This window comes from Aethalodelphis obliquidens, unplaced genomic scaffold (assembly GCF_003676395.1).
Source record: "Aethalodelphis obliquidens isolate GAN/ISIS:26980383/991018 unplaced genomic scaffold, ASM367639v1 scaffold26, whole genome shotgun sequence".
NCBI lineage: Eukaryota > Metazoa > Chordata > Mammalia > Artiodactyla > Delphinidae > Aethalodelphis > Aethalodelphis obliquidens.
In genome coordinates, this window is record NW_020837970.1 from 3,365,248 (window position 1) to 3,387,093 (window position 21,846).

At 36.3% G+C, this 21,846-nt stretch overlaps 1 protein-coding gene across 3 annotated transcripts in view; it reads right to left on the reverse strand.

Annotated features, from left to right (window-relative positions):
• The window catches only part of NEDD4 (NEDD4 E3 ubiquitin protein ligase), a 149,500-nt gene that overhangs the window by 43,953 nt on the left and 83,701 nt on the right, over positions 1–21,846 (reverse strand). For all 3 annotated transcript variants that reach the window (XM_027123089.1, XM_027123088.1, XM_027123090.1), the window contains 3 exons: positions 6,797–6,847; positions 5,056–5,117; positions 2,531–2,633 (listed from right to left, as the gene is read on the reverse strand). In XM_027123089.1, coding sequence (XP_026978890.1) covers positions 2,531–2,633; positions 5,056–5,117; positions 6,797–6,847 — 216 coding nt within the window. The remainder of the gene's footprint in view (positions 1–2,530; positions 2,634–5,055; positions 5,118–6,796; positions 6,848–21,846) is intronic.

Below are 21,846 nucleotides of genomic sequence, written 5' to 3' on the forward strand. Positions count from 1 at the left end.
TCTTTTTTTTTTTTTTGCTGTACGCGGGCCTCTCACTGCTGTGGCCTCTCGCGTTGGAGCACAGTCTCCGGACGCGCAGGCTCAGCGGCCATGGCTCACGGGCCCAGCCGCTCCACGGCATGTGGGATCTTCTTGGACCGGGGCACGAACCCGTGTCCCCTGCATCGGCAGGCAGACTCTCAACCACTGTGCCACCAGGGAAGCCCAAAGATTTCTCTCTTAAAGGTCTACTTATTGAATTTATGTTACGCAAATAAACTTGTGAAGGGGGAAAAAAACTAAGTAAGGGCCTATTTTTAAAAAACCCGTTTCAGTTCCAAGAGGAAGTATAGTTACACGTTTGAACATTGTTTAGAAAGAATGAGTTTTCATTTTCTGTCGAGAATGCCTCCCTATTAAACATGTATCAGCTAATATTCTTCACAAAATAATTTTCTAAGTATCAATGTATGTTACTTTATTACTAACCTCAAAGCTAATATGCAACTGCCCACAATTTAACAGAGTCAAAGTCCAGAAAGAAAGCATTTAGAGGTACAACACACATTATATTATACGGTAATTGTGTAAAATACATACAACTAAACCTAAAGTTACAAGGGGTGCAAATATCACACAATTATCTATTATAGCCACACTTTATTGTACTAGGGCATACACTGCCTAAGAGTGAGCCTCTTCTGAAAATTACAATTGTTTTCTTTAAATGGTAGGATTTTATATATTCAGTCACAAACTAAATGTCAAAGACAAGACTTCTCTGGTCATTAGCTACACAGAAGATAAATAAGCACAGATTCATGTGTTTGAATTCCTAGGGCCTTTCATAAATAAACTCCTACATGCTTACATCTACTGAAATTATAAGGTGCATTCTGAGGGAATTCAAACTTTGAGACATGAGACCACAAAATGAAGTGAAGCAGCTCTACCCGCAGAAACTGAACTGTGAATAAGGTACCTGTGATACGTGCGTGTGGGCAAAACTTGGAGCAGGTTACCAAATAATGAAATGCTGTTAAAAATTTTTTAAGTTACTAAATAAAGAATTTTCTTTCTTTACAGCAGACATCCTTCATTTCAAACAGAATTCCATTATTCAGGTTTCCCTGTGCACCAAAATGCCAGGTACAGAAAATTCTACTCAATAAATTTCTAAATTAAAAAAAAAAAGACTGTTATATGACAAATCAGAGAAAAACTAAAATGAAAAACAAGGTAATCAAATAACGGAATTAGACTTAAGAGAGGATACCAAGTTCTCTGATTGCCAGAGTAAGGGCTAACTACAGTCTATGATTTAAAGAAAAATAGTTCTTTCTTTCTGTTATTATGAATTCCCCAACAAAGTAAAGTCTCATTAGTGCATATAAAAAATTCCCAGAAAGCTTTGCTGCAAAAGCACTACTTGTCCTCGAACTTTCTTTCTCAAGACGTTTGGGTGTGTGATGCAGAGCCCAGCACTGGGGAAGGGTCCCTCAGCCTTACAGTTCTGGAGACTTCAGCAGACCTTGATCAAAGAGGCATGACTGTTGAGGAAGCCACACATACAGAACCCTCCAAAGCAGACTGAGGCCAGCACACTGGGCGATTTCAGTCAATGTGGTAGAATAAGGTGCTATCTTTTGATGATAAGGTTCCTTCAGTGGGAACCTCAAGGGGCAAATGTTTTTGTTCCCTTTTCAGATCATGAATTTTTGTGCTGGAAGAAACCTCAGAGGTCGTCTGGTACAACCCTGTCACTCTGTAAAGGAAGAACCTGAGGTCCAGAGAAGGTCACACACTCACATGGTCACTCAACTCACAAGCAGCAGAGCTTGCAACTAAGACTCCAGGCTCCAAATCCCTGTCCAATTCTATTCCAAGTACATACTCTCTGCCTCTTCTTCACGCACCCCAAAGGCAGGTGGTTCTGCCCAAATCCTTGACTGGACTTCCTCTTATCCTGTCATCCGTGAAGATGGTTAAATTCTTCTGGCCCCCCATAAATGTGGCTTTTTATTAGATGACTTACATTCTCTCCCTCTCTCTCTCTTAGTCTCCTCCTTTTCTATGAGCCCTCCTGCCCACTCCCACCCCAAGCATGATAGGAAAAGTAACAGGAATTATATTTCATAGAAGAGTTCCTAATTAGTAGAGCCTCCTCAAATATTCCACATATTTAACTTACAAATACTAAATTGTGTTCTTACTTTAATGGAGGGGGAACACGACATCGTTTTAGAAAACTCTGAAAAACTAGAAACAGTTAATGACTTAGTTACAACAAATGCTTTCATTTATAAATATTACAACCTCTATTCCCTAACCCTTAAGAATGCCATCAGTAATGGCCACTCATTCTACAGAAATATCCTTAGCGGAAAGAAATGTTTAACAAATTCTTGGGTAAAATAAACAAATGTCCAGGGAAGTAATTTTTATTTCACACATTAACTTCATTTGAATAGTTATTTTTTCTTTGGAGTATAGTAAAATAAGAAATTAGATATTTTCTTTTTAGTTTAACCAAATATTTATAAAATCTCACCTCTAATTCCTCAGCCTGTTCTGTGTTATCTTCTTCTGAGCCACTGGTTTTAGGTAAGTAAGTCATTTTTAATCTCAGATAACCTTTAACTCTTGATTTGTGACTGTAGAAAAGAAAATAATAATTCACAAAATTTTAATACTAAGAAGAAAAGCACTCATTTAATAAGAGTTTACTGAACATCTACTAGCTACTAGAGGAGATTCAAAGACAAGTTCCAGTGCAGAAGATATTTAAGAAAAGGAATAGATGGTGGAGAAAAAGGAACATCCATAAATAAATAATTGTTATGAGATAAATAAGGAACTATGGAAGTTTAAGTGAAAGATCAGAGAGAATTTGAAAGAGAAGTTGGCATTTGAGTTGGGGCTAGAAGACTGGGGAGGATTTTGATCTATGGCAGTGAAGGGAAAGGCATATGAGTAGAGAAGAGAGCAAAAACAAGGAAATAGATGGGAAACCTGGGGTACAGTTAAGGAAATGGCAGTAGCTGAGGTTGGCTGAATTACAGGATACATAAAGGGAGTGGAAATGGTCCAGCTGATGAGATCCATGTGAAATAAGAGAACTTTTAGATTTTATTTTGCATAGAATTTTGGGACTAGGGAAAGTCATCCTCAGAGATGTGCTTTAGGGATAATAATCTAACCATGTTGTATAAGATGACAGAAAAGTGGAGAGCAAGGATGGATAACTGCCTGAAACCTAGTGTCTTTGACAGCTGTTTGAATCTGTCATACGTTAATTTACCTCACCTGTTTTCATATTGTATCTTGTCTCACCTCTTTGAATAATGAGTTGTCTAAGTTAAGGGCTGCTGCCCAGTGTAGTAACATTTAAGGATTTTAAAACCTGTCTTTCTTAAGCTTCTAACTGAAGACCTAACTCTGTCTATTGCCCCCACCAAATCTAGCATCCTGTTTACTTAAGAAATCCTTGCTTGTCCTAGCTTTCTGTATAGGTTTTTTGGGTATTTTTTAAAAATAGATTTCAGTTATGTAATATGACAAAAAAGTCCTAATCTTTTATCCTGTCTTCAAGAGATACTCCCCTACCCCACCTCACCGCCAATGTCTCCCTTAAGCTTTTTCCCAGGCCACTAACGTGACTCCTGTCTCCATAGTTAAGGGGGTGTGAACACTCTCACTTGTTATAAAAGATGGATACAGAAAACTTACTCAGATAATATTTTATAGGAGAGTTTCTCCACAATGATAGGTTTTATTACGTTTTTCCAACTAGATAATATGCCTGTGGGTTTGGGCTTAGTGATGCTCAAAAAAATCTAAGAATGTAGTTGGATAAAGCTCTTTCTGCACTTGCAGTAATACCCAGTGCAGACAGAAGATGTGTTTTGAAGATAAAGATACCGGAAAGCATTTGACAAATTGAAAAGCAGGTTACTAGAGCAACCAAATAAGAGAAGAAAGAAATATTTAGTTATTCTTGATAGACAGATGTCACAGTCAGTTCAAAATTAAAGGAAGAAAAGAGACTTATATTGCAAGACTTCTAGAGAAATTAAATATGTGGTTTCTCTTACAGATGGTAAATATGAACACAGTCAGAAAGCACTGTCCCCTTTATTTTAATAATTTATATTACAATGAATACTTAAAAATTTTGATTAAAAATATAAAATATTTTAATCAAAAATTTTACTAAGTTCCCATACTATATTTTTCAATTGCATTTTCTAGTTTTAAAAACAAAACATATAATGTTTTCACAGATTTCCTTCCTCTGCTTTACTCTGCCCTTTCTGACAGTAAAGCCACATACACATCTTCACTAGATTTTACTTGATTCTGTGGTTCAGAAGATCAAAAGGAGTTTTATTTACAGCTTAAACTTAAAAATCTTGACAAAAATAAAGTAATTCAGTTTAGGAAAATGGAATTATGAACAGGCTATTGGGTTGTAAATTATAGTCTTTGCTCATGTTATTTTCTCTAAACATTTGAGTTTTCTGAAATATCTTTTTTTAAATGAAAGTATGCTAAATGTAGTTATATATCCCTGAAAATGGTTTTGTGTGTATCAAGTTGGATTTTTTTTTTGGCTGTGCTATACACCTTGCAGGATCTTACTTCACGGACCAGGGACTGAACCAGGGCCATGGCAGTGAAAGTGCTGAGTCCCAACCACTGGACCACCAGGGAATTCCCTGGATGTTTTTTTTTACATGAATTGATGTTTGTGATTTTTTAAAGTGCAGTATGACAAAATTACATATACTGTAAGATATAAAATACATATAAACGAATGACAAACTTCATTCTCATAGTATGATAAATATAAGGGAGACAAGTCTTTCCCAAAGGGGTATGATCACTTTTTTGTATTTTCAGAATTTTTGCACTGTGCCTATATTACTTTTTAATCAGAAATAGCAAAAAAGCTTTTAAAAACTAATATTTATACGTAGCTTATTTACAAAGGTTGAAACTGAGTTTCCAAAGAGGCTACTGTAAGGTATAAAGAGATTAAAAAAAATTTCATGTTATTATTTTATATTTACTGACCTTCTTGGGTGAAGAACAAAATCCTTAAATGTATATGGTCTCTCCATTCTTGGATTTTCTGTCTAGAATAAAACAGTGGGTTTTTAAGATACATCTGTAACACCAAAAATACATACTTTTCAAGAATATCCATTAACTATGACCTAAGGCATAATCGAAGTTAGAGGTGAGAAAAAAGTAGCTTTAGCTTATTAAACAGTAACAGTTGGTAACTTGACAGCACTTTCACTTTCCTGCACTGTAGGAATTGCACCTGGCATCACAACTCAGTATAAAACTAGCTGAGCAGGTGTGTCGTGAAGACAAAGGGAGGGTAAAAGTGGAAAAACAGTAGAGAATGGTTAGTATGCTTGCGCCCCAAAGAAATATGGAATAGGTACAATGTCAGCAGGCTGGCGTGGTTAGACCATAGAGACAGTTCCAGGAGAACAAAAAAGTAAGCAGCTTGGAAAATAAGACTGGATTAAATTCATTATCAAAAGCTTGCAATGTCTAAAGACTACAGAGAGACAATAAACATCTGAAAAGACTGATAAAGAAGTATTACTTCTCTTTCTTATCAAGCTCAGCAGCCCTTTGTTTTTATTCTCCTTTACTTCTCTGCTGCACTTTGCATTGTTAACTACCCATTCAGTCTTGAAACTCTTAAATTCTCATGACATCATTTTACTTCGTTCTTTTCCGATTTCTCCTGGTCTGTCTTCTCTTTCTCCTTTGACAGACCCACACTGATGAACGTTCAATGTTTTAGCCTTCAATGCTCTCATCCCTCTCGTTTGGACAGCCCATTCTTCTCAGAGATTCTGCGGTTACCTTAACAATGATAGCTCTCAATCCTTCCAGACCCTTTTCCCTACACAACTTATTTTTATATCTCTGTCAGCTGCCCGCTTTAAGCTTTCATTTTTCTTGTTTACTACTGATATGCAATATGGCCAAAAATAAATTTATCATATCTCAAAAAAAAAAGGCTTTCCTCCTATGTTTTCTACTTGAGATACCACCCTTATCTCGCAAGTTCAACTTGTATTATCTTTACTTTTTGCTTAATTTTATTTTTTTCAACTGGAGCTCCATGCTAAAAACCAGATCCAGTAATGTTATGTTATGAAATGTTCCCTGCATCTGTCTGTTTTCTTCTGTTGCTATATGCTTGGTCCAGGTTCAGTTTCATGCCCATATTGTTGTAATTGATCTTAGTTTCTTTTTGTGAGACTAAGCTCTCCCCATTCTAGTTATTCAATAGAATATTTCCAAAGTGATCTTCCTCAAACAATGCTTTCATGATGTCAACCAACTTCAGTGGCTCTCTATTTCTTACTGGGGTTCATGTAAGGGATTTTTTTTTTTTCTTTTTTTTTTGCGGTACGCGGGCCTCTCACTGTTGTGGCCCCTCCCACTGCGGAGCACAGGCCCCGGACGCGCAGGCTCAGCGGCCATGGCTCACGGGTCCAGCCGCTCCACGGCATGTGGGATCTTCCCGGACCAGGGCACGAACTCGCGTCCCCTGCATCGGCAGGCGGACTCAACCACTGCGCCACCAGGGAAGCCCACGTAAGGGAATTTTGAAAATAAAATGGAAAACTGAGATGAGTTTTCAGAAAACAATATGCTCAAGAAATAATAGCTGTATACACTTCACAAATCAAATATTTACATTTACTATATTGTGTATCTGTAAGTATTTATTAAAATAAAAAGAATAAACATAAAAAGTAAAATCATGGACATCTATACTAACCGGTAATGGATAAAGAGGAACATCCACTTGACCTAGGAAATCATCTCTTGTCTACAAAAGAAAGAAGAAGAAATGACATTAGTAATATGCTTGATCTTTTTGGAAAACTTTGATGAGCTATTGTCATCATTCACAAAAATACATCGAATTTTTTTTTGTTTGTTTAACCCTATGAAGTATCAATGAAAAAAATCAATCGAAAATAAAAGGTAATATGCTACAACTTCTGGTAATGGCAGAATGGAGTATATTAGATTGATCCTTCTGAAGATAATAACTATACACTCTGAAAATATATCAAAACAACTATTTGAAAGCACCACAGAGTGACCAAAAGTAAGCAGAAACTGGAAGTCAATCCTTGAAAGAATGAACTGTACTAGGTAGGATTCCTGTTCATATGGCTTTTCACCTGGTAGTACTCCACAGTTCATATGGTGGAATGATTGGAACTCAAAGAGAAATCTGAAATCTTACTCATTTGAGGAGTCCAAAGACTTACTTTGAAGTCAACAGTCTAACTGGAAAGTGAGGGGGACAACCCCTGAAAGGAAGAAGACACAAGAGTCCCTTCAAATCTACGTACAAACTCTATCCAAATTCCTAGCTGATCCCTGAACTGCATGTGTGAAAGACAACAGCTGGAAGGCTGAAAGGACTCAGCGTAGATTTCACAGTTGATGTTCACCTAAGGGGAGCTAGCATTTAGAGTTCAGCTAAGTAAATAACCTGCTAGAACGAAAATCAACACTCTTTAGGGAAAGATAACAAAACTCATTGTATCCATCATGTGCCACACACACTGTCCAATATACATTAAAAATTACTAAACATGCAAAGAAATAGAAAAATGTGACCCAGTAGCAAGAGAAAAGGTAATTAATAGAAACTGACCACAAGATAAGCCAGATCTTGGAATTAGCAGACAGGAAAGTGAAAGTAGCTATTATAAAGATGTTCAAGGACATAAAATGGAAAATAAGGTCATAATAAATGAATGGATGGGGAATCTCAGCAGTGAAATGGAAACTATAAAAGGGAATTAAATGTATATTTTGAAATATATATAGAACTGAAAAATAGAATAACTGAATTAAAGATCAGTGGATCTGCTTAACGTATGATTGAAAATAACTAGAGAAAAGTTCTGTGAACCTGAAGATATATCAAAAGAATTTGTATAATATGAAAAATAAAGAGGACTTGTGGTAAAATATCAAGCAGTATAGTATCTGTGTAAGTGAAGTTCCAGAAAGATAGGAGGGGAAGGAAGAGAAAAAAGAAAGAGAGAGAGAAGAGAGAAAAATATTTAAAGAATAAAATCACCAGCTTCCCCAAATGTTAACATCTTACATAACCATAGCACAATGATCAAAACTAGGTGAAATATTTTTAGAGGAAATATTAACACTTTTATTTATTCATTCTTTCATTCTTAAGCTTTTTTAATTGTTAAAAAAAAAACCCTGTACACGTAACAGACAGTAAATATCTGTCATCCATAATCTTTATCAATTTAAAGTAAGCTTATGAAAACCTTGACCCTGCAATCACAGTTCCCGAAGAGCACCAGAGTTAACAGTTAAGTAACTTCTCTGAGATTTTTTTCCTGCATGCATCCACCCACATAATTAAATTTTTTTAAATTGAGGTATAATTGACATACAACATTACGTTAGTTTCAGATGTACAACATAATGATTCAATATTTGGATATATTGCAAAATAATCACCATAATAAAACTAGTTAACATTGGGTACCTTACATGGTTACAGAATTTTTGTTTCCTGTGATGAGAACTTTTAAGATTTACTCTCTCAGCAACTTTCAAGTATGTTATACAGTATTATTAGCTGTAGTCACCAGGCTGTAATTATGTCCTCATGACTTATTTATTTTAAAACTGTAAGTTTGTATCTTTTGACCCCCTTCACTCATTTACCCCACTCCTCATCCCCTGCCTCTCTGACAACCACCAATCTGTTCTGTATGAGCTTGGTTTTTGTTTGTTTTGTTTTTAGATTCCACATATAAGTGACAGCATACATTATTTGTCTTTCTTTGATTTATTTCACTTAGCATAATGCCCTCAAGGTCCATCCATGTTGTTGCAAATGGCAAGACTTCATTCTTGTTTTTATGGTTAATATTCCATTGTATGTGTGTGTATATATACATATACATCTATTGATGGACACGTAGGTTGTTTCCATAGCTTGGCTATTGTAAATAATGCTGCAATGAACATGAGAGTGCATGTATCTTTTCAAGTTGGTGTTTTTGTTTTCTTTTGATAAATGCCCCAAAGTGGAAATGCTGGATCATATGGTAGCTCTATTTTTAATTTTTTGAGGAACCTCCATACTGTTTTTCATAGTGGCTGCACCAACTTAGATTCCTACCAATAGTGCATAAGGGTTCCTTTTCTCTACATCCTTGCCAGCACTTGTTATTGACTTTTTGAAAATAGCCATTCTGACAGGTGTGATATGATAGCTCATTGTGCTTTTGATTTGCATTTTCCTTATTAGTCATAATGAACATCACTTCATGTGTCTGTTGGCCAACTGTATGTCTTCTTTGGAAAAATGTCTATTTATATCCTCTATCCATTTTTTAACTGGATTGTTTGGTTTTTTTTGCTATTGAGTTGTATAAAAAACCAGGAATAACATTAACTCATCTACGGACCTTACTCAAATTTCACCAACTGTCCTACTAATTTTGGTCCAGGGTTCATTTTAGGATCATACACTGCGTTTAATTGTCATGTCTCCTTAGTTTCTTTGAATCTGGAAAGTACCTCAGTCTCTTTGTCTTTCATAATATTGACATTTTAAAAGCATACTGGCTAATTATAGGATATCCCTCAGTTTGGGTTTGTGTATTATTTCTTCATGGCTGAATTTAGGTTATGCATTTTTTTGCAAGAATACTATAAAAGTGATGTTGGTGCGCTTCTCAATGCATCATATCAGCAGGCAATAAACCCTGAATCTTATACATTATGGACAGTTAAGGACCATTAAATATTTGAGTAAAGACTTTAACATGAGAAACAGAGACCTAATCCAAAAAAACAAACAGCAAGAAGGGAGTCAGATGAATAAGAATCAAGTCAGACTGCAGGAGAAATACTTGAGAAAAACTGTAATTAATATTCTCAGAGATAAGAGATAAACATCTATCAAACAGAATAGGAGGGTATAAAAAAAGCAATTGAAGAACAAGAAAGAACTCTTGGGAATTAAAAATATAACTGAAATTAAAAGTTTAAGATAGAATTAGAAAATAGAGTTAAAGAAATTTCTCAGAAAGTAGAACTAAAAGACAAAAGAAAAGACTGTAGGATTCCCAAAATAAAGAAATTACAGGATAAATTTTAAAAGTCAACATTTAAGCAGTAGGCATTCCAGAAAGAAAAACAAAAAGGGAAGGAATTATCAAAGAAGCATTTTAAGAAACTTCCCTAAACTCAAGAAAATGAATTTTGAGAGTGGAAGGCCTCACTGAGTTTTAGGTAAAATACCTGAAGAAAAGACCCACAGAAAGGCACAATACTGTGACATTTCGAAGCACCAGAGATAAAGAAATTCTAAGAGCTCTGAGAGATAGAAAACAGATCATACCCCAAACTGAAAGACAAGAGAATAATGATTTCAAAATTGTGAGAGAAAAATATATCCTACATAGAATTCTAGATCCAGCCAAAATATCTTTTTCAATAATGAAGGCAGAATAAAGACATTGGTGTTCTTCTAAGGTAATGGAGGATATATTTCACCAAAATGAGGGAGGACAACATGGTAAGGGAAGATGCAGGGGAGTCAAGACAGGAGAGAAGAAAAGAGAATTCCCTAGAATTATGGGGAAGGGAACTGTCAGAATGACAGTAGTGTAAGACCTACAAAACAACCAGTGCATACTGGAGCAGGAGGATGGAGAGTTATAAGAGGGATGTTTCCACAGGAATAGGAATAATCATAGCCAGCTCACAGGGTTTTGTGAGAATTAAATGAGATAATATACATAAAGTATGTTGCATAATACCTAGCAAGCAATAAGTTTTCAATAAATGTTAGCTGTTATATTTGAAATGCTAGATTTTATGATGAAACCCCTGCTCCCTTTTCCCATGGACCAGTCTTTGGACAGGTCAAACAGGTACATACAATAAAAGGAGCATGGCTGCAGACTGAAGCCTAGCAAATTAGCTTAGTTTAGGGCCATATTCCTATTCCAGAACATGAGTTGATGGTAATTTTTTGAAATGGACAAGTTAGCTTTAATTATATCCTCAAGGCTATGCTGTGGCATGTTTATTTCTGTTTTTACGGCAAGTAGATGTTATACTCCATAAATTTGATCTTTAAGAAGATAAATAACAAAGTAAAATACAACAAAATACAGTTAAATCTCAATCAAGATGACAGAGGGATAAATTATTTTGGTTAACTGAATTATCTAACTTAGGTTTAGACTTAACCAGATAAGGAAATAAAACACTTTTGAGGGGTTTAGTCTTACTGAATAGCCTTGCCCTCAGTAAGTGGAATTCAGTGAACATCTATCTGTTTGATGATTCATGATTTTTCAGTGCTTCAAAAACATGGCTGTGGTCCATTATCACTAGAGGAACACAAGTAGAGAACAGGGTTTCTTAACTTGGGCATTATTGGGTAATTTTTTTGTTGTGGGGCTGCCCATGCACTGAAGGATGTCCAGCAGCATCCTGGGCCTCTACCCATTAGATGCCAGCAGGACTCCTACACCAGTTGTAACAACGAAAAATATCTCCTGGCATTGCCAAATTTCCCCTGGGTGGCAACATTGAGAACCACTGCTAAAGAATGTAGAAAACAGAATGTGTCAACCAATGAGTAAAAGACACCCCACTTTGAAAATAACAGCTTTACTCAGATATAATTCACATACTATACAATTCACCCACTTAAAGTGTACAATCAATTTTGGAACATTTTCGACACCCCCAAAAGAAAATCCATATCTATCAGCAGTCACTCCTCATTTCCCCCCTCTTTCCTTAGCCCTAGGCAACCACCAATCTACTTTATATCTCTACTGCTTTACTTACTCTGGACATTTCACATAAATGAAGTCATATAATATGTGGTCCTTTATGACCAGCTTCCTTCACTTATAAGAAACATTTTCAAGGTTCATTCATGTTGTAGCAAGTATCAGTACTTTATTCCTTGTTTTTACTGCTGAATATTATGTTATATGGATATACCATATTATTTATCCATTTATCTGTTGATTGACATTTGGGTTGTTCCCATTTTTTTGACAATTATAAATAAGGCTGCTATAAACATTCGAGTACAAGTTTTTGTACTGACACATGTTCTCATCTCTCTTGGGTATATACTTAGGAGTGGAATTTCTGGGCAATATGGTAACTCTGTGTAATCTTTTAGGGGACTGCAGACTCTCCAAAGCGGCTGCACCATTTTATATTCCCACCAACACTGTAAGAGGGTTTTAGTTTCTCTATATCCTTGTCAACACTTATTATTACCTATCTTTTTTATATAGCCCTCCTAGTGGGTGTGAAGTGATATCTCATTATGCTTTTGTTGGCCTTTCCCTGAGGCAATGATACTGAGCATCTTTTCATGTGTTTATTGTGCTCCTTATTTCTTAAAACCTTTTAACTTACAAATCTTTCCTAGAGATTCAGTCTCTATTACAGAGGCAGTGCCTGGTCACTGTGGGGCAGAAAGAAAACATCTTATCCCATATTCCTTTTTCATTGATTGCACTGTGTGAACAAGAGCATAGAGCAAAAATTCCACATACTGAAACCTCCCTTGTCTCAAGTAATTCTGGTATATAAAAATGTATTTTAGAAAGTTCTTGTTACACACCTTCCTTCTTTAAAAGAAGTGATCTAAAATGAGATTCTTAACGACTACTTTAAATTAAACGATCCCAAAGAACTATATTTATCATATTAGAAGAATGAACAAATTTTCCAACCTAAAAATCTATATGCATGGTCTGAGGTGATGCAGAATACAAAACTGGGAACTACCCTGGAAAGTCTGGGACATATGGTTACTATAAATAGAGGACAATTAGAGGTTCTTTTTTCCATTTACAAAGAAAAAGTAATAGTTTAAAATTCATCCCTAATGAAGGCAAGTCAGTCTGTGATGTTCAATAATGTTTCCCTAGCCAACCGATTATTCCAAACTCAACATCAGGCCTTTCCTTGTAAGAATTAATTTCCTATATTTGAACTGCATACAGCTTCATAAAGCAAATTTGCATTTGGTAAAATATAAGTAATTGAAGAATGCCTGAAAATCTGAGAAAGAATTTAGAACAGAGGTGATTTTAAACACGACCATTTGGGCACAGTTTAGTCATTATATAGTACTTTTTCCAATATTCTAAAGATACGAATTTCTGTTTCTTAAACCAATTTTTAGAATATTAAAAGAGAAAAATCCAAATTGCTGTTTTTGCAAAACTTCAAGTAGAACTATACATGGCTCTAAGTTTAGCAGGACAAGCTGTTACTAACTTTGATAAGGCTGCATAGTGACTGAATGTTCTGCTTCAAAAGAACCCAATGTTGGACTTCCCTGGTGGCTCAGTGGTTAAGAATCTGCCTGCTAATGCAGGGGCACGGGTTCGAGCCCTGGTCCGGGAAGGTCCCACAAACTGCGGAGCATCTAAGCCCGTGCACCACAACTACTGAGCCTGCGCTCTAGAGCCCATGAGACACAACTCCTGAGCCTGCGCGGCACAACTACTGAAACCCGGGAGCCTAGAGCCCGTGCTCCTCAACAAGAGAAGCCACTGCAGTGAGAAGCCCGCGCACCGCAAGAAAGAGTAGCCCCCACTCGCGGCAAGTAAAGAAAGCCCACGGGCAGCAACGAAGACCCAGTGCAGCCAAAAATAAATAAATTTATAAAAAATAAATAAAATAAAAGAACCCAATGTTACAGAAAAATGAGAATTTTAAGAACAGGTATGTTAAAGTGTCATAGCTTTGAAGAATACCTGGCTTTAAAAAAAAGTTTCCACTAAATCTGAGTTACAGATAATTTCCCAGGGTAAATCTACTGTATAGAGCAAAATATTAAAGGAAGAATCACTTCCTCATAACCAGAGCCAAACAACAGAGCCGAAGTTTTCTGCTGTAATATCCAACTTTTCATTTCAATCACACATTCTAATCAGTAAGAATGAACTTTATGCCTGGACATTAAATATAGCATAGTTTCAGTTTTCAGACTTAGCTATCGGCACTTTTCTAATCAAGATGATTTTTCAAGGTAATTTAAAAACAACAGTAACACATACACAGGATACAAAATTAAAAAAGATTCCTAGGCGCCATCTATCTAACTGTATACTCTGTCCTCCCAAGAGACAACAGCTGTTATTTTTTTGTGTTTGGTGTGTCTGAAACCATTCAGAGTTTTCTTTGATACACTCTTATGCATCTTGCCTTTTTTCTTGTCAGTATCTCTAGGACCTTGTCCAATATCGGTCAACAAAGAGATGCTTTACCTATTTGATGGGGATATAGTATATGCCATTGTATGGAATGCTGAAATGTAATTAGTTCAGATATTTAGGTTGTTTCTAATCTTTTGCCCATTACAAGCAATGCCTCAATGAATAAAGTTGCATTTATCATTTTGCGTATATACCCGATAATTTTTATTTTGTATAATAATAAATACTACACTAAACTAATCTGAACTAATCTGAAATGGAAGCAGATCTCAACGACTGACTGTATGTTACAGAAGGAGATAGTGTCCTGAGTAAGCCGAAAACCATATGTAAGTTTTCAAAGATAAGATCAAGATAAAAGATTCAAGATCAAGAAGTTTGCATTGAAATGAATATCTTGCTCAATAACTACTGTCTTCACACAGCTGCTTTCAAATTTCCTATGTGCAAATGTCATGATTCTTCTGTAGAGATCACTAACAGTCTAAAAAAAATTAACTGGGGCAGGCAGTTAAAAAGAAACAATAAATTCATAGCTATAAAAAGTTCAAGCCATGATTGATTATATTATTTAAATTAAGTCAACAGAGCAAGAGATATTTCAGAGATCATAAAAGATAAGAGTTAAAATCTCTGAAGCTGAGACACTAAAAGTGAACTTATCTAAAAACCTCTTTGTATAAATAGGTAGAATTTAAACTCTCATTCTACTATTTATGTTAAGAGGATAAATGTTTTCTCGATTTAAACACATGAAAAGTAAATATTTTGACATAGAGGATATTAACACGTGAAGCTCTGAGAAAAATAAGCAGAACTTTTATGAATGGGCCCATTTATAGTATTTTTTTAAAAACAAGAAACCATATATTTCCTGCTTTCAAAATTTTATAAAAACGATTATTTTTAATGAACATCTTTCCTCTCAAAATCCATACTACATGGATTTATACCACATCCTAAATATTATAATTAAAAAGGATTATGAAAATGACTCTAACTTCAGCTTAACTATTTTCTAACACATGCAAATCTTACTGAGTAAAACTGCTTTTTCCTTAGCTTTTTACAGAGCTTCTACCTTCCTATTTACATACTGACTCACTCTATACTGTGACCTGCTTATTTTACACATTTTTCTGGAAGTTCAAGATTTATTGATTCAATCTTTTTTAGTATGTTGCGGGGAAAATGGTGTGAGCTAAAAAAACAGTATACTCTGATCTATGCTATAAAATCACTGTGCTATGGAGACTGGATGTCTTTGCTTAAAGCAAACACTCACCGCCCCAAACTCGTGATTTGCTCTGCTTGCCAGCCTGTCTGGTAGATTTAAGTATAACACACAAACTGTACTTGTTCTTCGACAATAGCTTCATACTGCTTGAAAATTTCCGTACATGAATTCTGCAGCCTTTAGCAACTCTCACATTTTTAAAGGGATTTTAACCTAATAGATGGGGGTAGGAAGGGAGTCAGGAGAAATCACTGTCTAAATCAGTTTCACTTTGAATTCTCCCCCTCTGAATTTCAGTTTCTTTGGAGGTCTCTATTTTATAATCATCACACACTTGCGAAAGCTGAAGATTGACCTTGACATGTTCCTCTATCTTTACATCCTGTAAAGTGTAGTTTGTAATTTATTGTGAGGATTTTCAAATAGAAAACATTTTAAAAATACGGTACAGAAGAGAAGGAATCTAAAGCAGGAGTAATGGGAATCAGGTTGTGTTATATCAAACATGCATAGGATTTTATTATTTTCAAAATTCAAATTTAATATATCCAACCGACTTTTATAAGGAATTTATATTGTACATCCCTAAACTAGAGGACTATAGAAAGAGAGAAGAAAGTTTTGCATTTATTACAATTTTCCTCCCCCTGCAAAAAAAAGTGAGGGGCTCATCAATTTTTCCCATTGTTTTGAATTTGCATTTCTAAACAAAGGAAAATAATAAGAGGACTAAATATATAAAGTTATAACTAGGAAATACCCACAGCTAGAAAACTGATGAAAGGGATAAAGATCTTTTCAGAGAGAAAATATATTCACTCTTGGTTAAAAATAGACACAGAGATTCACTCTTCTGAGCTCCAATAAATGATGATACTACTTTCTTCTTTCTAGGAATGTCTGCCAAACTACCAGGGAAAGAAAAAAGGGCAAACTTTTGAAAAGACGGAAGCTAATATTCTCTGGAGAACTGTACCTGTAGTCTAAGTGAGAAAGTAGCAGATGGCTGCCAGTGTTGAGAAAGATAGAGTGACTCTAATGCTAAGAAACCAGAGCTGTGTAAATCTCAGATACTTAATTTAAAAACAAGTTAAATGTGAGAAGGTGAACTAACATTATCACTTTAAAATGGATCAATGAAAGCTGTGGCAGTTGACGAAGCAGCTGAGCTGCTTCTGCTCCCAACCTGACCTAGAGTTTCGAAAGCTTCAGGTTGAGTTAGTCCATTCGAGTGGTTTTCAAAACTTCAGCGTGTGTCAGAATCACCTGGAGGGCTTTTTAAAGCCAGATCACTGCCCTTCCCCACCACCCCCAGGTGATACTCAGGCAGCTGATCCAATAGTCACACCTAGAGAACCACATCTCTATTCAGTTCAATTTCTGGAGAAAACCAAGACGAGTAAACAATGATTGATAACAGCTGAAGATGAATGAGCAGGGCATCTAAATTTATCTGTTTTTATCCTATTTCCAAACAGATTTGGTAATTTTAAGATAACACATGATGTAAATAGCACGTAAAGATAACACAGAACAGCAACCCTCTAAAAGAAGCAAAAGGAGTCAGGGGTCTATGTATTTGCATTTCTTTTCTGCTAATATGTACAAATAAAAACATCTTTTCTAATTATGAGAATCCTCTTTCAAAATCTTTGAAGGCTTGCTATTACATAAATATCATTTCCCAAGTGTGTTCTGAGGAATAATGGATCTGCTGGATACTAAAAGAGTTCAAAGGTGGTCACATAATTGGGAAGCATTTGGTTAAACAAACTTCAAAAGTTTATTTCCTGTAGGATTTTAGGAACTTTACTAGTATGCACTGTGACATCCCAAGAAATATAGCATGTGGCATTATACAAATTTATTAGTCAATGGGATGGGTTTTATATGAGGAATCTTACAAACTAGTGAGGAACACGCTGAAAAACATTGGTCCAGGGACTTCCCTGGCGGTCCAGTGGTTAAGACTCTGCACTTCCACTGCAGGGGGCAAGGGTTCAATCCCTGGTGGGGGAAGTTCCACATGCTGTGAGGTGAGCCCCCCCCCCCAAAAAAAGAAAAAAAAATCGGTCCAGAGGAAACAATATAAACTCCTTAGCATGGGATTCTAGGTCCTATACTTTTTTTTTTTAATGAAGATCATTTATTATAAAACCACTGACACTTTCCTTAAAAGGTTGAGCTTGCAATCACTTGAATGTGACAGAATTGAGAACAGTTGCCCCCACATTCATCCTCATCCGCATCTTTCATGTCACAGACAAAACTGGATGGACCCTTAGCCTCCTGACCTCCAGATTAGCACTCCCTCAAGTAACGCCATCCCCGTGCTGAGGTCAGCCACAAGCACTCATCTGGATTAGGAATTCCAGACCGGCCCCAGACTTAGATCCTCTATTTTGTCTTTCCAATCTACCTTGCAGCCTTATCTACTGATGTTAATACAAGACTCTCAATAGAGTTTCATGCCTGTACAGGCTGAACAAATCCAGTATTTTGCCCTCTCAAACTCCCTTCGACTTCCTGGAAAATTTCTCTCTCTGCTTGTGTAAATCCTATCTCCTGATGAGGCCCAGTTCAATGCCATTTAAAAAAATTTTTTTTTTAACTTTATATTGGAGTATAGTTGATTAACAATGTTGTGTTAGTTTCAGGTGTACAGCGGAGTGATTCAGTTGTACATATACACGTATCTATTCTTTTTCAAATTCTTTTCCCATTTGGGTTATTATAGAACACTCAGCAGAGTTCTGTGCTGTACAGTAGGTCCTTGTTGGTTATATATTTTAAATATAGCAGTGTGTACATGTCAATTCCAAAAATCTTCTTGATAAGACTAAATTGCTAATCTCCTCCTCTGTAATTCTACTCTGTATCTTTTAACATCTGTATTATAGCTCCCTTCTACTCCAACGAGACCACACATTTTGTGGTCAACAAATGTTAGTGATTGGCTTCTACAGCCAGGCTCTGTACTAAGCGCGGAGAATGTTCCTGATCTCATGGAGTGTACAGTCCTGCATCCTTGACAAACATGCACATATAATTAAAGCATGCGTAAAAATTGTAAAGGAAAAGTACAGAATTCTATGGATGTGTATATAGGAGAGGGATTAAGGAAAACTTTTATTCTTTGTTATATCCCAATCTGCATTGCCTTTATAGGTATTTAATACTTAGAGATAAATTCTAAATTATTAGATAGTTTTAAAAATGAAAATGGGCCAGACTTACTAGAAAATTATATCATCTTTATGTCAATTAATTCCTCCTTTGTAAAAAACTATTTAAAAACAAAAACAAAACTATTTAGACCCAAGGAAGTACTCTATGATGTGCAGAGAACTTACCAGGAAGAAAACAGTAATAGTTCTAGCATTATTAAACCAAATCAGCAATGCCACAGGAAATGTGACAATACCAAAGTAAGATAGTATCAGATTTCCCTTGCTTGTTTGGGAAATAGACTCAAGTTCTGCTTGCCCAGTTCAAGAGGGTCAGTATATTGAACAGTGTTGGAGAAATAATCAGAAGGGTTACATGACCTGTTCCACTTCCAGCAATCTGACTACCTTCTTCAACCTGGACTTGAACTTAACTACCAATGTGATAACTTGGTAATGTCTGGGCTCTAGTCTGGTTTATTGATTCCCTGCCCACGTTTCTCACTGCTTTGACTATGGCTTATGTTCCTGGATCATTTACTGACTTTTCTGCCCCAGGGACTGAACTGTGTTTTCTTCCAGTTGTGAGAGGTTGTCTTCCTTATGAAGAGGTGGTGCAACCTCTTCCCTACACTTGTCCCCAGCCTTCCCCATCTGTTACTGACCTTTTTTCCCCTCTAGTGACCAGAAGCCACTCTCCCATCCTTGGCATATGGAATCCACCACTTGGAATATGCAGAGCTGGTAAAGTTTGACAGACAGTATATTAGGCTTGAATCTCTATTACTCAAGTCCCACAGGAGTACAACCATGATCTCCAATGGCAAGTACCTTCAAATTAAAGAAATACATCCACGAGAGGTGAAATCCACGACTTACGTAGACTTAGATTCAGATAAAACTACCCCACTTAGTAGTTTAAATATAATCTAAGAATGTTTAAACAATGTTTAAAAGGAAGGTTAAAATAATTCCTAAGTTTTGCCATATGGTGCAGGGCCTACAATGCCTTGTACATGGTTAAGAAGTCATTATTTAGCTCATTGTTAGGTTAACTGCTCCAGCTTCCAATTTAATCATCCTTCAAGGTAACTGAATCTGAAATTTATAAGCCACTGAACTTCATGTTAAATCTTTTTCTTCAGTGTACTAAACACCAGCTAGTACTTAGTGAGTCTGGAGAACATTGCTGACAATTCAAAACTTATCAAAGTTTTCGGTCTACAGATTAGGTCTTTTTTTTTTAATAAGCTGCTTTATTGTCTTTTTAATTAATTAATTAGGCTGCTCTGGGTCTTATTTGAGGCACATGGGATCTTCGTTGCCACGTGTGGGATCTTTGCAGCATGCGAACTCTTAGTTGCAGCATGAGGGATCTAGTTCCCTGACCAGGGATCGAACCCCAGCCCTCTGCACTGGGAGCATGGAGTCTTAGCCACCTGACCACCAGGGAAGTCCCAGTCTACAGACTACTTCAATGAGGTGATCCTCCTGCAGACTCCCCTGATTCATGGGCAAACAGCCTTGAAGTTACAATCATTTCAACTCTCCTTAAGTTTAAACCATTATATACATATATATGTTATTTGACTGCCTTGCTAAGACTGGCCTACCAAAAGTTGGGATGATGTCTTCCATTCTTTTGTATTTCACAACAAATACATTTAAAAAGCAAAATCTGCTCGTTGGAGTTTCAATAGCATTTTCCCTAATCAACAACGAATAGTATTAAGCACAAACAATGCACAGTGACTGGCAAATACTTTCAAAGATTTATTGTCAGTAAAATGAGCACATTTGGACAAGACCTGAAGGGACTGGCCAAAGAATACATCTCAACAAAAACAAAATAATTAATTATCAAACGACTCCCAAAAAGGTTTTCCTCTTCTTTTTCTAGGGAGGTGGGGTGGTAAACCTTGGTACAAGACTACTTATAGAGTGATAGGATGAAATGCTTTCTCTAACAGTTTTCACTTTTTGAAATGAATAATCCTTTCTAAGTTTGTTTTAAATTCAGAAGTAGAAACGGATTATTCTTATAATTTGATTACTAATTATCTGATCAAGTGTAACTTTAGCTGATCTATAAATAGTTTTTAAAGTTTCTCCCAGAATTGAAAGCTCATATAATGTTTATTGAAGAATATAATGTATCAGTGAAAACGGGGAGGGGGTAAGGATGTGGGTTACTGTTGTTTAAGAAAATAAGAACTCAGTGGAGTTCTTTAAAACCAAATCTTTTGGGACTTCCCTGGTGACGCAGTGATTAAGAATCTGCCTGCCAATGCAGGAGACGTGGGTTCAAGCCCTAGTCTGGGAAGATCTCACATGCCATGGAGCAACTAAGCCTGCGCACCACAAATACTGAGCCTGCGCTCTAGAGCCCGTGAGCCACAACTACTGGGCCCGTGTGCTACAACTACTGAAGCCCATGCGCCTAGAGCCTGTGCTCTACAACAAGAGAAGCCACTGCAACAAGAGAAGCCACTGCAACAAGAAGCGCACACGCCGCAATGAAGAGTAGCCCCTGCTTGCTGCAACTAGAAAGCCCACATGCAGCAAGGAAGACCCAATGAAGCCAAATATAAATAAATAAATAAATAAATTTATAACAAACAAAACAACCAAATCTTTCTTGCTTAAACAGCAGGCAGGTACCAGTGCAGAAAAATAAGGCCACTGGGATGTGGTTCTGCTCCACCCACATCAGCTACCAAGCACTGTAGCTTTAGCGCCTTCCTCAATACACTGGAGCACTGTCAAAGTTATAGGGGTATCAATGGCTTGTTGCTCAAAATGCAATGTTCCAGAGGGACCCTGTCCAACAGAATTTTCTGCAATAAGAGAAATATTCTATATCTATGCTGTCTAATGCAGTAGTCATTGATTACATGTGGGTACTGAATACTTGAAATGTGTCTAGTGCAAATGAGGTTCAGAATTTTAAATCTGATTTCATTTAAATTAATTTAAATATCACAAGCTATATGTAGTTACTGTACTGAACAGTGAAGTTCTAGAAAAATTTTCAGTAAAACAGTACTTTCTGGTTTTATGACTGATTTTTCGTTCTTGCTCTGGGATTAATAAGTATGCCCAGAGTTGACTGATTCCCCCACCATACTGTATTTGGAATTAGGACTCT